Raw genomic sequence first — 20,363 nt, 5'->3', positions numbered from 1 at the left:
TACATAAGTGTATGAACATCTACTATGTTCCTCTTTACTCTTGAAAACAAAAATGAACATTGTACAAACTAGGCAATAAAACTAGTAAATTTCAATACAGAACTACCCTACACTGATGAGATTAGCTATTCTCATCCTGTTCTGCTTTCTAAATACAAGTTTTATCTTTAAACATACCATAAGCCTTCTGCTCCCACTATTGGAATTGAATAATTCAATGTGTCAAAAAAAAGCATTATCATATAAATCATCATGCATCACTTCACCACCAATAGAAATGTGACATATGTGATGCATGCAACTGACTCCCTCTGTAACCCTCTACTGAAACATCACGGTCACTCACAAACTCTCTCTTTCTTAACCTGAAGATGACCTAAGACGGTTGTTCTCTCCTTATTAATAAAAGTGTTAATTCCCATACCAGCCATTCTGAAATAATGCTGCATTTAGTATAGACAAACAAACTGTCTGTAGGAAGAAGTCTATTTTCAGCCCAGTCAATACAGGCTATGTGGGTATGTTAAACAAATTGGATGTCCCACTGATAGCAGTGAGAAGACTGCCTGGGATCTTGTTACACAGAAACCATTATTGCAAGATAAATTTAATTTAAAATACATTTTATCAAAGTCACCTTGGATGTAGATGACCAGATGTAAAGTAACTTGCATTTTTTGGTGATTTTTGTTGAATTGAAGGTCACCTTCAGAGAAGCCATACTTCATTTTATGTTCCGATTTTTTAACTTGTTTACCAGAACTTTTTTGGTTAGTTTAAAAGTAGTTGTTTTTTAATGTCATTTAACTAAAGTGGTTTTGTATGGGAGTAAAAAAATATTTTAAAAGAAATAATAAAAACATATACTGTGTTATATCTAAAGGTTTTTTGTTATACAAATTACTCACCTACAATCTACTTGATATAATTACAACTATTGATTTTTTTTTTTTTCCCTTAACTCACCCATCATTAACCTTCAATATTTTCTCTAAGGAAAAACTACAAAGCTAAAGTATATAATTATTTGTCAAATGCATTATGGGATGTTGTCTTGAAAAACTCCTTTGGATGTACTTTATATTTTTTTTTATATATTTTAAAATAAACTTTCCAATAGACATGGAGTACATGATTAGATATATATTATCATTAATGGCTGTGCATATGTATTGCTACCATATTTATTAGACAATCCTTAGCTAAAAGAAGTGATGTACTGAATCAAAGTACTATAACAATATTACAGCTTGGGCACATATTTCATAATTCCTAAAACAATCACTTATTTCAGATTTTTTGGTAGGTAAAATTAAACTTTTTTAAATTATGAAAACTATCAATACTGGAAAGTTTAAACAATGTAGTAATTGTTTAGAGTTACATTCATATGCTTAATAACAGAATATTTGAAACTTTTACTTAATACTGTAACTACATGCATGTCTAAATGTGTGTGTGTAGGGTGAGACAAAAATTACTATGAAATTGTTTCATTTAGAACACAGTTTAACTTCTACCATCTTTGATAAATAAAACTGTTTAAATTGTCATAGTACTATATTTCCTGTAATACGAACTACAGGTTACTAGTTATACCAAGTGTAAAATAACTTATCTACCCTGTATATACATTAATCTATACTCAAATTCACAAAATTACTATTCTCATAAAGCTTCTCACATCTTTCATACAATTACAAAAGATAATGACAGTAATTGCATTTTTCAGGTCTTATCCCTACAATAGAAACAAGAATTACATTTCATTTTGCAAACTGGAAGAATGTTTTCTTTAACAAAACTTAGATTTGTACTTAATCAAGTTACATATTTGATCAAAAGAATGAAACCTCAAGAAAGTAGCAACCTATGATATTATACCATTATTTAGTTTAAGTAAAGATTTTAGTTCTTTCTGCATTAACTCACCAATCTGATCAATTGTAAAAATTAAAAAATAAATTCCCAAAAATAGTCTTTACTGAGTAGCACTCTCATTAAAATCACTTCAAACACAAACCATTTACAGTTCTCCATATTATGGACTCAAAACAACAATTTTATTACAAAGGCCTTCTTCTATGCCACCAACTGGTAAATTAAACTGTCCTTCAACTTGATGCTTTGGAGCTACTTTGTTTAAATTTCTATTACTTTCACACAGTCTTTTATACTGCCAGACACCCAAGTGTTTACTTTTTCCTTGATGCCCAAAAACCAAAATCTTTTCAGATGTTGACAAAGTCTGCAGATTTTCTACCAAGATTTGACCTTTTCTGGCATGATAAAGCTGTGGAATGTTGTCATCCACTTTAAATGAAGATATATTAATCTGATTTGTATGGTTTGTAAAGCAGAAACCTAAGATATATAAAATGTTTTGTGAAAACAATAACTTTGGTTATAATTAATACTAATCAAAATGAATACAGCGAAAAAAAATATCCATAATTCACACCAGTTTAAGTTTACCAAAAAATGCTAAATGTAATTGTTTTATGATTTATAGCAATATTTTACAAATTATGATTCTATATTACCACTACTCCACTGCACTTTGCCCTATTCTCACAAGTACAAAATTGCATAAAAGTTTTACAATAAAGGTGTGCAACCATGGCACAATGGCTTTGTGCTTTTAGTTGTTTGAAAGTTTGAGGCTAGCTCATGTCATACTGTTGTAGCCTTCAGAAAGACACCTTTCTTCACTTTGTTTTTACACCCAGGTCTTAGTATTAATTAAAGAAACAAAACATAAAATATAGTGAAAGAATGTGAACAAAGAATTCAACAAATAATTCTGTAAATTAATTTACATACAAAAAACCTATAACACACCCTTGTCAGCTAAAGATATTTGCAAACACAATAACACAAGAAGACCACTTGAACATTGTTGCTAACATGTTAATATATTCCACTGAGTTGTATGTGTTTATAAATCTGTTAATATGATACAGTAAGGCGAGTGTATATACAAACCTGTCAATATACCCCAGTGAGCTGAATGTCCATTCTTGCAACAAGGTTCATAGTTTCCATCAGCATCATAGCTGAAACGAGTTAAAAGTGAAACAACAAAAATAATGTTTGTTAAAACATCCAAAAAAATGTTAAAACACATACTAGTAATGCTAAGTAAATCGTCTAAGATGCCAAGTTAACTCAGCAATTTATTGCACAATTAAATTTATTTTTCTTCACTGAAATTGTTTAATTAGAAAACAGACTCCATGATCAACAGGCTGTGTGGTTATAACTATCAGTATTCCAAAGTAAAAAATGAGGCAACATGACCTAACTTGTAAAATGGTTGAATGAGCAGTACTCTATTCTTATAAAATCTTTCAGAGTTAAACGGCATTTAAAATACAAAATTGTCTATCAAAACTTGATATTCATCTAAACAAACATTATAGAACTGTCTGTTCTATGTAATTACTTTGCAGGTTTAAATAAAGCTTCACCAAAATGGGTATGGAAGTTCATTAGGTCCATGCAAAGGTACATAAAAATTTAAGTGTCACATTTTGTATTTTGTGGTTTTTTGCAGTTTCTACCACTACCTCACCTCCTGTGGATAGATCTTCACTACATTTGGTACGAAAGGTTTGTTGGCTCCATGTGGAGATATGTGCAAAGTTTCAGTTTCACATTTTATGTTTTGCAGGTTTTGTGGGTCTTTTCAACTTTTTTTACAATTATGTATAAGAAAAGCAACTTTTCATGTCCTAAAATAAACTCTTTAATCATAAATTTATCTAACATCTATCCAGGAAATGGGTATACCGTTAGTAGTAAATTTTGTCTGAAGACTTTGTTAACTGAAAATGAATACATTTTCCCTCTATGTACAACTTCATACTTTAAAAAAGGTTCTCAAAGTTTTGTATTATTTCAAGTAATAAGGATTCATAAGGTGATATAAAACTGCAACATTAACTATCTTAACTACTAGTGTCTCAAATTACAGTAACTGTTATATACTCTATTTGGTTAACTTGATTAACTTACAAATACCTTACTACTCCCTTAATATTAAAAAAAAAAAAAAAGATACGGAACCAGTACTGGCCAGCCCTCTGCTAGGTGATGAAGGACTCCTACCATGTCTGTAAGTCCATTTTCCCAAACATCAGCTTTACACTTCAACACATCTTCAGCCAAAACTGCCATGTTTCTAGCTTGGGTGTTAAAGTCATGAAATTAAATTAATATTCTTCTAATTAAATAAAAGTTCAAATCTTTCTTTGCTGAATATAATTTTAATCTTTATATTCAAGTGTATAATGTGTACATTATATTATTGCTTTTAAATTCTATAAAAATTATATCTTGTAGGAAAACTTCTTTAACTGTTTGTTCACAAATATACATTTCTCTAACAATCACTTTCATTTCTGAAATACAAATTGTGGTAATTTTTAACATTATCCTGCTATGTTCCATCACAACATTGATACAGAAATGTTATAACTTGTATTAGGAAAAAAACGTCCTAACTGTCTTAATAATAATGAGCTCTTCACAAATGAATATCCTCAAATTTAGTTTTACAGAGAAATGCCAATGATTAGATATACTTATCGTAATTAATTACACACAAGTTTTTACATTACTAAAAACTTTCATTTAATATATCAGTAATCTTTTTATTTTCCCAATCTAACTAAAATTTACATTTTAGTTGATACAGAAAATATTGTACACATGAGAAGCAACAGCTCTCTTCTCTTATTTACTTAAGAAATGTATAATATACATTTAACTAACCTTTTACTGTGACTAATGTTCCTGCTAATTAGTACCAAATACACAATGTTCTTGACCAATACACACACTGAATGAAAATGAAAAAAATACTACTTCCAAATATCTAAAACATAACAAACATAAGAAACAAAAGAAGAGATATATAATTAGAGTATAGCATTTCAAATCACAATCTTGACACTTTGAACAATTTTTATAATTCATAAAGCAGATTGGAAAGAAGTCTTTGTACAAAACTGTACCTGTCCTTACTTCTCAGTAATCACTAAATAGTTAAATGTTCTAACTTTTATATATATATTGTGCATATCCAAATTTATGATAGCTATTATGACTAAATTTAGTTTCAGTTGTGAAAATCTGTTGATGGCAAAAAAGGGGTGATTATTGTTTCATCTTAAATGTACAGTAATGGTAAAGAATAACTGTAATACACATGATTGATTATATACATTATATAAATATACTTATTATAATTCAAATGTTAAATAAAGCCAATCTATAATAAAGATATTCTTTGCATTAATGTAAACACATATCAAAACATAATATAATTAATGTTACATGGATTAACCATGTTTGGATGTGTTGGTGATGATGTAAAGGCAGCATATTATTTAGAACCAAATACATAATGCTCTTGACCAGTACACATATTAGATCAGACTTTAAAAAGTACTTCTCCAACTATGTATTAAGCAACAAATGATAAAAATCCTTACTACTCATTCAAAGTCTGACCTGCCATATGTAAGACTGGCATAGATTCAGGATTTTTGGTGGTGGTAATGAGTGATCATTTTCCTTTTTATGTCAAATATTTTTGTGAAGGTTGTAATTACAAAGAAAATTAAGTATTCATACAGTGCTTATACTAGTACAGTATATACCAATTATTAATATTCTCAATACCAGTTATAAGCATTACTGTTAATTTTGTGTAGCAGTTACACAATTCACATATTTAAACTGTCACTTAAAAAAGCTAAGAAAGGAAAATAGGACAGAACACTGTTATATGCATGTCTATGTCATGTGTTTGGTAAGACCTGTGTTGCCCAGAAACAAATGACTGGTTTCTTTATCTGATTTATACATAGTGTCTTTCTTCATTATTCTTTGAAGAGAAAAGAACCTAGAAACCTGAAATTTTGCACCCACGCTAAATGGACCCTGAAAGTGTGCAACTTCAGTGTTACTTATTCATGTGCATGCTCATGTGCACATTCTTTAATGATGTAAAATAGCAAAAAAGAAAAGAAGTGTTTCCTTACATAACCTTTAATATATACAAAAGCCAATGCATTTTGGTAACAATGGCTTTTATGTCATGTTGCTTTTATGCAAGAAAAGGTTCAGAATACACACACTTTCAACCTAATAAAATTAATTAAAATCCATGACAACTTTAAACATAGTTTCATTTTTGGCATTATCAAACCAATCACTATCCTCAGTTATTGTATTAAATAATGGATGTAAACAGCTGAATTCAGAGCATTAAAGCCTTATTAATTTGACTCTATTTCTATTTGAGACAACAGAAGAAAAAACATTATGGTTCATAGAGGATCTGGTCATTAAGAATATCAAACTGGAAAATAACATCAAGAATTATTTTAACATCTAATATAAATTTATTAATCTTTGTTAATGCAAAATTTGATATACAATTAAAGATATATGTTTAAAGAAATAGGCTGTACCTGAAAACATCTCTCCTTGCTTAGTGAAGCCTTTGTGCTGAGCTTGAGAAAATACTTCATCTACACTGATAAAATCTCGGCTATTTAATATCTGGTCAGCCATACATAGTGCTACAATTCCACACCTAGAGCAATACCCAAAAGAAACTTATGATCCAAATGCTTTTACATATTTCTCTTTTACAAATATATTATGAAAGAAAAGCACTTCACGACATAATATGGATTCTTTTAGTACCACAATTCATGTTTCATTTATAATTTTCAGGCATGATTTTATAATCTTTTATAGAATGTCTAAAATATTCAACTAGCATAACAACTATCATAAACTTCATACCTGAGAGATACACTATATGGCCAAAATATGTGGATACCCCTTCTAATTAGTGGTTTTGGCTATTTCAACCACACCCATTGCTAACATGTACATAAAATCAAGCATACAGCCATGCAATCTCCATAGATAAACACTGGCAGGCAGTAGAATGGGTCGTATTGAAGAGCTTAGTGACTTTCAATGTTCCACTATCATAGAATTCTACCTTTCCAATAAGTCAGTTTGTCAAATTTCTCTCCTGCTAGAGCTGCCCCAATTAACTGTAGGTGCTGTTATTGTGAATTAGAAATGTCTAGGAACAACAGGTCAGCCACAAAGCAGTAGAACACACAAGCTCAGAGAACAGGATCACCAAGTGCTGAAACTCGTAAAAATTGTCTGTCCATAGTTGCAATACACACTACTGAATTTCAAACTGCCTCTGGAAGCAACATCAGCACAAAAACTGTTCGTCAGGAGTTTCATGAAATGGGTTTCCATGGCCAAGCATTGTTTGAGGCTGTTTTTTATGGTGCTAGACTCTTTAGTTCCAGTGAAGGGAAATCTTAATGCTACAGCATACAATGACATTCATGAGAATTGTGTGCTTCAAACTTTGTGGCAACAGTTTGGGAAAGGCTCTTTTTCATTTAAGCATGACAATGCCCCCTTACACAAAGTGAGGTCCATAAAGGTAGGATTTGCCAAGGTGGGTGCAGAAGAATGTGACTGGCCTGCACAGAGCCCTGACCTCAACCCCACTGAACACCTTTGGGATGAATTGAAACACTGACTGCGAGCCAGGCTTTTGCACCCAGCCTCACTAATGCTCTTGTGACTGAATAAGAGTGAATCCCTGAAGCCATGTTCCAAGGTCTAGTGAAAAGCCTTTCGAGAATAGTGGAGACAGTTATAGCAGCAAACATGGGACCAATTCCATATTCATGCCCATGGTTTTGGAATGAGATGTTCAAGAAGCACACATGGGCATGATGGTCAGGTGTCCACATACTTTTGGCCTTCGGGTGTACGTAAGAAACCCTGTTATGCATAAAAGCAACCTGCATAATCATTAATTCTTAAATTCATTCATAATCACTTGCCTATCTACTGAGACTTATCAAAAAAAATAATTTATTTAAACTCTTTGCAGACTACACATTTTATACCTCCAACATTTTTTCATGCATCTGTTTTACACATACATTATATCTATAACTTGATCAGGTAATAATAAATATTCATAGTCGGAGATTTAAAGTCAATATTCACTTACATTTCTAACAACAGTGGAATATAAACTTAGCTGAAATAATGTTCTAGTACAAAATGGCACATGGTAAGTTTTTTTTTCCTCAAATGTGTAACAGTTTATTGAAGAGATTCAAACAACAAACATCCAAATAATAAACTTATTGCTAAAGAAGAGAAGTTACAATTTTCTTACCTGTCACAAAATTACCTGTTCTCATTTAGTGGTGCCATCTATATGCAGGCCATAAGCCTTCTGCTCCCTCTCCCCTTTTTTGAAATTGAAATATTCCAAAGAGTCTCTCATGCAGATCATCAGGTGTCACTACTCTACCAATATGAACATGACATGTTCAAGTGCCATGTGATTCCTACTATACATTCTACATTTTCAGTATAGGAAAATTATAACTTCCACTGTGGTGCTTACCTTCATTCACAATATTACCTAGAATCCCACACTGGTAGGAGGAGGGACCAGTGCAAGAAAATGAAATCATCCAACAATAACAATAACAAATGAAAGAGTCAGATCTGTAGATCCAATGACAGAAACTGTCATTCCTTCTGAACCACTGTGAAATGTGGAGAAGAGAAAAATAGTAAAGGAGAGAGAGCCCTTCTAAATACGTGATCATGTTCTGGACCAATAAAACTAAACATAACTTAATCTGACAACCAAAAATGTGGTTAAAACAATGGATGTGTCTTCAGGTGTAGTGGCTAGAGTGGAATGTACTGTAGTCAGTAACTCAACTACATCCAAAACCCATGCTGCTGGGAACTAATATCTAAGCAAGGGTAGAATGATGATTACATCATCTTCACCTGAAAACCAAGAGACCAAAAGATTGTAAATCACGCCATGTCCCACATATGACAAGTATTAATACTGAGCTATCGATCCATGGACCTGATATCCAGTATCAAAAAAATGTTTATCACATGCAATCAACTACCCCCACCACGAACTTACAAGGACCATACAAAAGGCAATAACATCCTTCTATTAAAATAGGATGATGTAGAGAATCATAACAATGCCACATACCATATCTGTAACACACAACACAAAGGAAATTGAGGAAGGAAGACAGAAAACCCAGAATGTGTGAGAACTTACACTGATTGATTTTACTCTAAATCCAAAACCTAGTTGTAGGTAGCTGCACAGGGGTAGAACAAGTTCTCCAAATCACAGTGATGAATTGCATTTTAATAGACATATCACTATTTTGTAATTGTAAATCACAAAAAGGAGGATATATTACATCATCTACAATGACAGAACATCACTGATCTACCATGCAATGAATGGTTATTACCATCTTTGAGTGAAGCTCATTCAGAAGAATGTTTCCACAGTTAACCACCCCAAAAGCTTCAAACTGGAAAGTGGTAAAGACTTCCACACTTTACTGGAAGAAAGAAGGACAAAAAGGAGGTGGAGTCCAGAGGAACATCATCACCTGAGAAAGTGTAATGTGTGACCACGAAATCATTGTTTGTATTATTATACTGAGCTATTCATTACAGGCATGGCATGGATGGTGTGTGTTTTCTTATAGCAAAGCCACATCAGGTTATCTGCTGAGCCCACCAAGGGGAATCGAACCCCTAATTTTTGCATTGTAAATCCAGAGACATACAGCTGTACTATCAGAGGGCTTATAATAAGAGCGAGCATGTTTGATGTGACTGGGATTTGAACACGCGACCCTCAGATTAGGAGTCGAACGCCTTAACCCACATGGCCATGCCGCGCCGGCATGGATGGATGGTAGTCTTCTACTTTACACATGTGAGGTACAGTCTGTGACATGGATGATTATGAAGCAAAATATCACATGGTTATTCACCTACAAGTGATTTTGTGGATCATCCACTTGGTGAGCATTGCAATACCGTAAAATATAAGGTGCCAGTTAACACAGCTGCATAGTGCAGATTTCACATTAAAGAATACCTGGACAGGCACCCCATGGCAGGATCCATATGATGATGAATGTAGAGATGACATCTGATGAGGGATAAAAGTATGAACAGAAACTTCCCAGTCAGAGTTGCACCAAATTCTAAAGAATGGTCACAGGTAGACAACAAAAACCTGACAAAGAACAAAAAGTGATATGATGAAGATAATGCAAAGCAAATGTATTTGGCATAGTTCACATGTTTGATTGCAAAATTACCTCCTACAGATGACAAAGAAGAGAAGTGAGGGAAAAAATAGGTTATCTAAACTTATCAGAAGACACCCAGGACAAATTATGAAAGTAATGAGGCAAGAAAGAAATCAATCATATCAAAATTAGACCTAATTAGTGAAGGTTGAAAGTAAAAGATCACGAATGGAGGAAGAGTGCCAAGGGAGAAAAAGTTAGGAATGAGTATCAAAGAAGGAAGCCACACATGAAGCATAACAATGAAGGACCCTGACTGGACACCAGAAGCCTATCTGGATCTAGTCAAGGGTAAAAATAAGAAATGGAGGAAAAAGCAATTGGTAAAAAGGAGGATTTACCCTCCCAAGCCACTGTAGTCTTTGGGAGAAAAGAATGATAGGAAGGGTAATAAAATATACATGAAATACCATTGGCTAACAAATCAGACTTTTCAATGTCCACATACTAATAGAGGAAGGAAAAACATTTTATAGGAAAGATGAAACATGGAACACAAGGGAAGTGGTTCAAACAGAGGTAAAGTGAGAGAATGGAGGACCAAATTAATATCCCAGTCTGGAAGAACAGACCATCTGAGGGGACAATAAATAGAGAAGGAATATATTAACATGGTGAAAGCACAAGAAACATAGACTCAACAGATCAGGAAAAATGAAAGGTATGAGGTAAAGTAGCCTATATCCTGAGACTAAGAAAACTGAAGACCCCTGGTCAACAGAACATATGATAAACACCACCACTCAAGCCACTGTAAGGTTTGTTAGTGGAGAATCACTAAGTCACAGGCCAACTGCTAAACACTTTCCACTTGTACTCCATTGATGGAGGAGGTATGGAAGAGCTAAAAGTAAAGCTACTTTACAGGAGAAATCTGATTTCCTCATCAAGGGCCAGATAAAACTATGCATGAAGATGAAAGATACAAATGGCTGGATGTAGAACTGGTGATTAAGATTGAAGAAGTGAGAGAGACAAAGTAATAGGTACTAAAGGGAAAAGTGGTAGGTGTTGTAATCATAAAAATCATAGTTGAGCTGGCAATATAAGAAGTGATAAGAAGGACTTTATATGGAGTGGTATGGATGAGAGAGATACCCCAATTAATAAATCAGATAGTAGGTTATGGTTAAAGGCATCAACAGCCAGAACTTGAAGATGACGTCCCAGGGACCAAAGGAGAAAGAAGTTGTGCTTCAGGTATATGGCAAATACATGTATATGGAGAAAACCCCATAGACTCCAAAACCACTGAAAAAAGAGAATCCAAATACCACTCCATTGGATGCATTTGGTAAGGGTGGTAAACATGGTCTGCTACAAGACTGAAAGTACCCAAAATGTAATATACAATGAGTTGAATGTGGTGTGTGTGGGCCCAATATTGCAGATCTAATGTTCAAAAACAGAGGAATCCCAACATTATGCCTCCTTGGTGGCTGATATATGCTACCATCATAGAATTGTTGAAATGAATCAACACCAGATAATGTTTGGCAAGAGGAAGGATGTAATTCAAAGCTTACCAACTCCAATACAGAATGAGCCAGAAGAAGCCAATCATCCATATGATAATGAAATTGCAACCCCAGAGTATGATGATGGTAAGCAAAATCTCCGACCATCTGACAGGAAACATAACAGATGAAAGTAGGCCCAATGGTAGGGCACGAAATTGATAAACCACCCTGTGATGGACAAATTGAAGATGCAAGAAGAATTGAAGAAGGTGGTAAAATAGCAATATGAAAATAAGCACTGGCAATATCCACCTTGGTCATCCATAAGCTCAGAACAAATGCCCACTGTAGGATAAGAAATAGCTCCATGCTAAAATCAGGCATTTGGATGAAAGAAACTTTGACAGCACAAACAAGTAATATCTCCAGCCCCCAGTTTTCTTGGGAACAGCAAAGAATCTTGAATGAAAAACTGGTGAAGGTTTGGTGGCCTACTGAGACAGTAGTTCCTGAGCCACCTCTCACAGACATTGGTTAATCATGAGATCCTGAAGGAGAGGGAAAGAAATGGATATAGGAGACATGAGGGGTGAGGAAAAATGGGATCACAACTCCTTCCAATAAAATTCAAAGAGCTCAATTAGCCTTGACAACATTATACCAGTGATGAAGAGATGAAGAAAATCAGCAAGCCAAGCTTCCACCTAACTAGAATGCACCAGGCTGTCACTGATACTATTGGTGGTGTGGTGCATCTTACAGAAGAAAACAAGACAAGGCATCTGAAGAAAAAGAGACATCTGAGTGTTAGAAAGAGGAGGGATAGGAAACAGTAATCTGTACCATGTGGAGCTCTATGAGAAACAACTGGGTAACAAAAATGGTAAGAGTAGACTTGTTGTACTGATGCAACTTGAGTTTCCAAAGACTCTGACATATTTTCACTACAGAAATGCCATCATATGTAAATCCTAAAAGTAAGATGATGGTAAACAGGTGTGACTTAAGGTTGCATCATGACCTACAAGGACCCAACAACAGAGAAATCACTAATGTAAAGTCAGAGCCAAAGATCACAAATGATCCAATGTGGAGGGAAAAAGGGAGAGAATTTCTGTGGAGAGTTTCAGAAAGGAAAAAATAAATGATAAAGAGACACCATAGAAAGGTTGTGGGTGTAACACAAATGTGGGAACTTGGGAAAAGGTCAGACTTACAGAAGATTCAGAGGCTGCATCCAAAATAGGCAAACTGGAGCCTAATATCCAGAAAGGGAGGAAAGCCAAATAGGAATGGGAAAATTAATCATGTAGTAAGAAAGAATGCAGTTCATAGGAAATAGGGGAAAGGGATAAAATGTTACATACCTGAGAAACAAAATCCAAAAATACCATATTAGGCTTAACTAATTCCTCAAGCAGAACATGGGAAGACATGGCAAAATCAGGAGGTAGAAATAGGCAATTTTAATACACCTGAAGAAGCTGAGGCATGAAACATAGGGTTAGATGCAGCTGTAACCCCCAAAGTGGTAACACGAACTTTGAAATTCATAATGAAGAAGGATCAACCAATAATTGAAAAAATAAATAACAATGTGACTGTAACAAACTGTAAGAAACAGTCTAAATAGAAACTACAAGTGAAACAAATGAAGATCACTTCATGAGTATACAATAAAAACTTTCAACTTTTCAACAAATAAAAAGGAAACTTCCAGTCACAAGAACTGCTAAATAAGAAGTGAAAGTTCAATAAAGGCACATAGAGTCATGTGAGTATGTCATACTCCCACTGGTGAAGAAGTGGCATATGATGATTTACATCAGAAACATGTTGGAATCAATCAATTTCAAAAAGGGGAACAAAAGTTTTATAGCTTGCATAAAGAAAAAATTGGATGTAGAGAACAGCATTGGATGAGAATAGCAAATCTCATGAGTGGACAAAAGTGCCATATTAGAATTTTTTAAGCCTTAGTAACTTAAGTAAACATTTGCTCTGAAGTAAAGCTATTTCTTGGATTACCAAAATATACATATAGTTTACAAAATTAAATGATGGATATTACAAAAGTCAAGTTCTTCAAAGAAGTATATTCTGTTGATTAGAAGGTTAATAAGTTATCCTTGTTATAACCATTATTAATACCTTAACATACACAAGAATACAACAGTGTTCAAAGTCTATAATAAAGGTTTTTTTTAATTTAATTTTTGTTTGTAAATTCAACTCTTACATTGGTCCTTGCTGCAAAATTGGGTAGACTTGACGGTAAAAAGAAACAAGCTTACACTGCTCAAAATTTTCTGTAATATAGTTCCACATATAACTACAAGTTTGAGATACTTCCTCCTCTGCTGATAAGGCTTTACTGGGATGAACTGTTGGAACAACTACAGTTAACTGTTTAATTGAAGAAGGGAAGATAGGAGGAGGAGGAGGAGGGATTGGTGGTGGTTCAGGATTTTTATCCATTTGGACTTGCATTTATTCACTTCAGATCTGCACAAAACTTGAAACAAACAAGGCTTGGTGTATACCTGGAAAAAATGAAAATTTAATATCCTACTTTCATTATTATTTGTACACCTAAGAGAAAGAACACAATTAAAAGTAAACACATTAAGCCATTGAATGATTTGAAAGAAATAATAACTATTCAAGGAAGTAAAAACATTTTAAATAAATTATTCACTTTTTCAATCACATATGGGTTCTTCCTTGCATGAATGTGTGTGCCTATATGTATATCCAATTGTACAATATTAAAAATTTACAAAACTGCTATACTGGTTTTTCTTTCATATCACTGAATATCTACCATCACTGAAATTTCTTTAGTATACCAACACATATGAATGACTCCATTATCAACTTCTAAATTAAATGTATTACTATTTAGTTCTGTATTTAAAAAACTTTCTAATATTCATTATTACTTGAAACCGGAGTTATATTTTAATTCAAAGTTTCATTAATCAGATATGAAACAACTGTGTTTGAGCAAAATAATTTGGATCACCCACTCAGAACTTGTAACAATTTTCCTGTGTTTAAAAGAAAATGGGACAGTTTCAAATATCTGACTGCCATCCAACTGTTTTGTCATAAATGCATACAAGATAACCTGTCCAGAGATTTTACATTTCTATATATTATAAATTAAAATATTTTATCTTCAATACTTCAAAAATATTAGTCTACCACATATGTAGATTGTTTCACCAGATCCCAGCTTTTATATCTTTGCCAAATAGGCTATAGTAAATCACATTGTTTTTAGTTTCATAATACTGTAAAAAACATCACTACAGATATATGTAAATCTATAATGTGTAATAATTTAGTTGTCAGTTAAAAAAGCAAAATAGTTGGGCTAGTACAATTCTCATGTCTGCTTTCATGGGTCTAGTAAATTTTTCATAATGCCAGTACTTCTCACATTATCTCCTTGTGTGTCAGAAGTAATTTATGGACTTACAATGCTAAAATCTGAAGTCTGATGCAATGAACACAGCAGGTAGCCTATAGAGGCTTTCTCATGTCTACTAGCAAGTACTTAATGCATCTCTCATGTTTACTTTCATGTATCTGATACACTTTTCATATTTATTTTCAGGTGGATTGTAAATTTATTATGGTTATTAACATAAAACTATTAAATTTCTCATGTTTATTTTTATGAGGTTAGTACATTTCTCATGTCTACTGTAGCATGGAGATAGTACTCTTCCCTGTTTACTAGCAATCAATAAAAAAAAGGAAGATTTCTTATATTTGCAAAATGGTTAACAAATGAGGCAAATAAATATTAAATTATAAAAGCTGAATTAAAGAGAAATAAAATCAGCTTAGTAGTAAGAAGCAAATAGTGTTGATAAATGTGATTTTCTGTTGGAAGAAAGACATTGTCATCCTCCTGAGGCACATTTGAAGCTTTTGTTATTCATTATTTGTGTTGATTAATTTGAATAACTTTTAGGCCAGTGTAGTTTCTATATTTGGGGGTGATACTAAGATGTTGCAAAGAGCCATTCTTTTCAAAATGTTCCTCTTATTCAACATAAGATTCAGAAACGTGACTAAAATATAGAAAATAATTTCAGTATTGAGATATCTAAAGTTATGCATTTGGTGTATAGAAATTAAGAAAACAGTTTTATTGTGTGAGAATTAAAAGTATCATAAAGGTAGAAGAATAGACATTTAGAAATTATTGACAAAAGCAAGGAAGCCTTTTTAGTGTATCACCCTTGTCAAAAGAAGCAAACTGGATTTGTGGTTCTGTTAATAGGAATTTTGAAAATAAAAAGAAGGCAGCTGTTGAAAGATTATAGTTGTAAAAGCAGCTTAGGTATTCCCACTATCCTTACAGAAGATATATGAACTCTGTAGAAACATTCAGAAAAGAATAACAATCATGGTTCTTGGTTCAGCTAATGAACAGTTAAAAACTCCAGATTCTTCTTTCTTGTATAAAACTTGAGAGATTTTAATTAGTGTTAATAACTGTGAACTAGATAATCTGTTACTTGTGATCTATTTGAATGAAGGAAATAAAAATATTAGAAATATGGATTGAAATAATAAGCAGATCTGAACTGTATAGTTATAACTTATAAACCTGTGTAATACACTGACTGATGTTATGATGTCAATTTAAATTTTACTAACATTATGTTGGATATATATATGGATGTGAAAGGCTACATGCTTATTATCCATGTTATCTTGTAAAGGACTAAATAATCCTGTGTTGGTTATTTGTTATATAACACAGCTATATTATGATGGCAAGATGAGAAGAGAGTTCAACTGACAAAATGACCACCTGTAACCTTGTTCATTCTTGACAATCATTTCATTAATCATTCTCCATGCTTTTACAGATTACAAACATAATCTGTATGCAGTAAGAAAACCAAAACTAAATAAAATATTCTAAACAAAGACATTGTATAATGTAAAGGTAGAATAAAATCCCCATTCTTGAAATAAAAATGTCTATAAATAAAAACCAGACTATATTACTCTACCTAAACAATAGGCAATTGGCTTTCAAGTCTCACAAGTAATCACATCCAAATTCTACCTAAACAGTTTCCATTCAGTTACAATTTTCCAACTCCTGGCCCCTGAAGAGTTTAACCTTATACCTCTTAATATTAAGACTCATTTTTAAAATACAAGATTACTCACTAATCACTGAGATCCTTCTGCATTAAAGAAACTTTGTGCAGAGAATCAGTTGTACTTAAGCTTCTGATATAATCTTCATATAAACATAATACACAAATGTTCAGTACCAAACAATTATTATGTATATTAAATAATAAAATAATCTTAAACAGAGCCAACAGGAACACAATTGCTCACAACTGCTCATTTTAGAAAATTATAAACTTGTAACTACCTTTTATATAGATGAAACAAATTAATTAATTTAGTTATGATCATGTTAATTAAATTACATAAAATAGATAAAAATCAGAATGTTTTGAATTTTAACACCATCATAATCAAGTTTAAAAATCAACACCTTCTAAGGTAGGTACCTTAACATATATCTTTCAACAGTTTATATGTTAAAAAGCACAAAACAAAAACATTAAGTACCTTTATAATGCACAAATCATCATAACAGCAAATCTGCTTTTAATTAAATATTAAAAAGATCTCTGCTTTTTCATTTTCACACAAGGTTTTATTTATTATACAGAGTAAAACTTTTATTTTGTTCACATCATTTAACAGGAATTAGTTGGTGCCAGATAAACATGGTAAAACAGAGTTTTACACTGTACAACTAAGAAACTCAGTGGATCAAGTAAAAAAGTAAGATTTTTAACAGACTAAGATATTGACAAATTAACTGATTTGAAAATAAACAGTTCTTTACAAACACACAGAAAATGTAAAACATACATGCACCTAATGAGATACCACATTAAACAGAGCAATATTGGTTTCAAGGTAAGTGACCTATAATAGAAATAAGAAAACAAAAAGTATTTACAATTAAATGAATACACTGCTTTTAATCCAGTTTATCTAATTTTAACATAATGAATATAGATCTTCTTTGACTTTTCAATCAACTAACCTTTCTCAGTTGCTGATCTCTAACAAAGATAACTCTTGAAGGAAAATCTATTTAATTCATGAAGTCATGGAATTAACACACTGTGTTACTAATTGTTAGTTTCATTTGATGACCTCATAGTTACAATTATTTCACTGAATTTTAAATGTTTCAGCCAACATTTTAACCTAGATATTTAACATTTAAAATCTAAAAATCATATGGTAATTCCACAGACTTAACTGTCATTTTATGAATGATAACTACAATTTTAGCTCATGATATTCATTTGAATTAAGATGTGATGCTTGGTGATGATTTCCTGTAAAATTTTATGTGGCATATTTATAATATAATATAGTATTTGATGTGTGTGTTTTTTTTTTATCTTACAGCAAAAAACATATCGCACTATTTGCTGTGTTCATCGAGAGGAGTCGAACTCCTTATTTTAACATCATAAACCCGAAGGCTAACCGATATCCCAGCAGGTGACTAATATAAAACATATTTTAACATTACATGTAGAATAAATACTCAATGTAAGTTATGAAAACTACGTTGTTGTTTTTTTACGTTTGCATGCTAACACATTAACTCCTTCAAACTCTTCACTATTTCTAAAGTATATATTACAACCTTGAAATAATGAAACTTGTCAGAGAGACCTTAGAAATAAAATTACAATTAATAATTTAGATACAGGCTATTTGCATACCATGGTTGGTGTGTTACTATTAATAAGGCATTGGTTTACACTTAGGCCTAACCAAAAAAGGAATTTTTGTTTTTAGTAAACGGACATGACAGTAACATTAGCTCAAAATACAATTTCGAGATCTAAAGCAAGTTAACTTTCAAAATCTTTGACTTTATTTGTTCTTATGAGATTCATTTTACCACTTACGTTTAATTTAACCCAGTCTGGAACTTCAATCTTAAGCTTTCTTCCACCGCCTAAAGGTTAATCTTGTAAGTATGATTTTCAACAACCCCCTTCCAAAGTCGTACTTCTACTGAATGCTCTTTCCAGACTTGTGCGACGCCAAATTCCAATGATAATTTCAATCAATATTTTACTTAAACATCCCTAACACAAATAAATTTACGTACTCGAGTGAGCTAAGATTTTGCGACCAAAAAAGATTTGATACACTTGGACTTCAATATTCAATACTACACAATTTGGCACATGACTCTTAAAACATTTGAAACTTTTGCATAATATTGTTTGAGAATTTAAATTAATACAAATAATTTTACTTCCTCATAAACAGCTTCTCCCCCATTGGTGCACCCACGAGTTCGCTTGCTTAAAACGTAAAACTCGGCTTTCGACATTTGTAAGTATCCCATTGTGTAGCTTTCTGTTTTACAAAACACCAACATTATCCTCACAAGCAAATGAACTCAATTCAGTGGGCCAAACTGGGTTTCATGACTGTTGTAGCATAATTCTTCCCTTTTACAAGTATTTTAGAATGAAAATTTGATGCATGCCAAATATTCCAGTTTCAAAATTGAAACACTCTCGTTTCCATGATACTGAATATAACAGGCTCAGTGCTTGTACCCTTAATGTTTCAAAAAGCCAACAGTCACAGTTAACTTAGTATTTCAAGATTCTAACATACTAATCAACTCTTCCACTCCTTCAAGTATTGCTTATTAATTGTGTTTTTATTAATCAATTCACTTCTTTTATACAGGAATCGTGTGTGGTCCTTTATATTGTGCAAACCATAGGAAGTTCAGAAGAACTTTCAACAATTAAATGTAATCCGTGTTAGAATCAACAGTTTTTGGTTTTATAGTCGTAACACCTTTTCTGCTACACTGCAGCCATTTCGAACTGTTGTGCTCAAACTTGTGTAGTTCATGGCTGATCCTGGTATTCCTGTGGCCACTTCAACACACTTGCAGTTGGGGTATGACAGCACATCACATCAAAAAAGAGCAGTATTTCTATATCAAACATACATGTTATGTTAAACTCTACTCTATTGCCTGGTACACCCTCATGATGTTCGTACAAGTCAGTTCATCCACGATTAATAAACGCAGCAAGCATCTGCTTAATAGTATGTATCATCCTTTCTGCCAAACCATTCGAATGAGGGGGTAGAGATAAGTTAAGCTGTGAATCATCACTGAATCCAAAATTTTCCACAATTTAGGGAATAACTGATAGTAGTTCTCTGGTTATTGTGAATTTCTTGTGGTGCATTAGATTTGGCTATCCATTGTTACACATATACGCCAGTTACACTTTGTGTTAAACTACTAGCCAGTGAATAAGTTTTTCTGCACTTGATGAAGTAACTGAACTGATACCAACCAACAAATACTAATTAACACATTCAGTTTCTAAGAGATGGCTCACAATATACAAGGCTACTCTCTGTGAAGGAGAACCAACAATTATTTACTGGAGTTTACCCTGTCTAAGACGGCTTTTTTCTCACTATGGCACACAATGTTCAGTACTGATACTAGTGCTACATGGCGTAACTCGAATGTGGTGAGTAAACCAATACTATATTATTAAAAGTCTGAGAAATAGTCTGCTTTAGAATTACTGTA

The 20,363-nt window shown here is 32.7% G+C and overlaps 1 protein-coding gene across 2 annotated transcripts; it reads right to left on the bottom strand.

Moving 5' to 3' along the window:
- Positions 1-473: 473 nt before the first annotated feature.
- Positions 474-18,824, bottom strand: LOC143222915 (actin maturation protease). 2 transcript variants are annotated; one of them, XM_076450089.1, is made up of 6 exons: positions 18,688-18,824; positions 13,935-14,238; positions 6,483-6,607; positions 4,064-4,187; positions 2,986-3,056; positions 474-2,364 (listed from the first exon to the last, which is right to left on the bottom strand). In XM_076450089.1, exons 2-6 carry the CDS (start codon positions 14,183-14,185, stop codon positions 2,042-2,044), a joined length of 894 nt encoding a protein of 297 aa, XP_076306204.1. In that variant the 5' UTR covers positions 14,186-14,238; positions 18,688-18,824; the 3' UTR covers positions 474-2,041. The 2 variants fall into 2 exon arrangements, with proteins under 2 accessions (XP_076306204.1, XP_076306205.1); XM_076450090.1 differs by having other exon boundaries at positions 474-2,313.
- Between the last annotated feature and the right edge of the window lie 1,539 nt (positions 18,825-20,363).

This window comes from Tachypleus tridentatus, chromosome 8 (assembly GCF_004210375.1).
Source record: "Tachypleus tridentatus isolate NWPU-2018 chromosome 8, ASM421037v1, whole genome shotgun sequence".
Lineage (NCBI taxonomy): Eukaryota > Metazoa > Arthropoda > Merostomata > Xiphosura > Limulidae > Tachypleus > Tachypleus tridentatus.
This window is presented reverse-complemented; position numbering and strand designations above follow the sequence as displayed.

Excerpts from the sequence above, each read along its gene's own strand:
- LOC143222915 (XM_076450089.1), bottom strand. The coding sequence starts at position 14,185 with ATGCAAGTCCAAATGGATAAAAATCCTGAACCACCACCAATCCCTCCT. Across the intron at positions 6,608-13,934 it reads ATTTTGCAGCAAGGACCAAT|GTGTGGAATTGTAGCACTAT; the intron begins GTAAGAGTTGAA and ends GTATTGCTCTAG. Across the intron at positions 4,188-6,482 it reads GCAAGGAGAGATGTTTTCAG|CTAGAAACATGGCAGTTTTG; the intron begins GTACAGCCTATT and ends TTAACACCCAAG.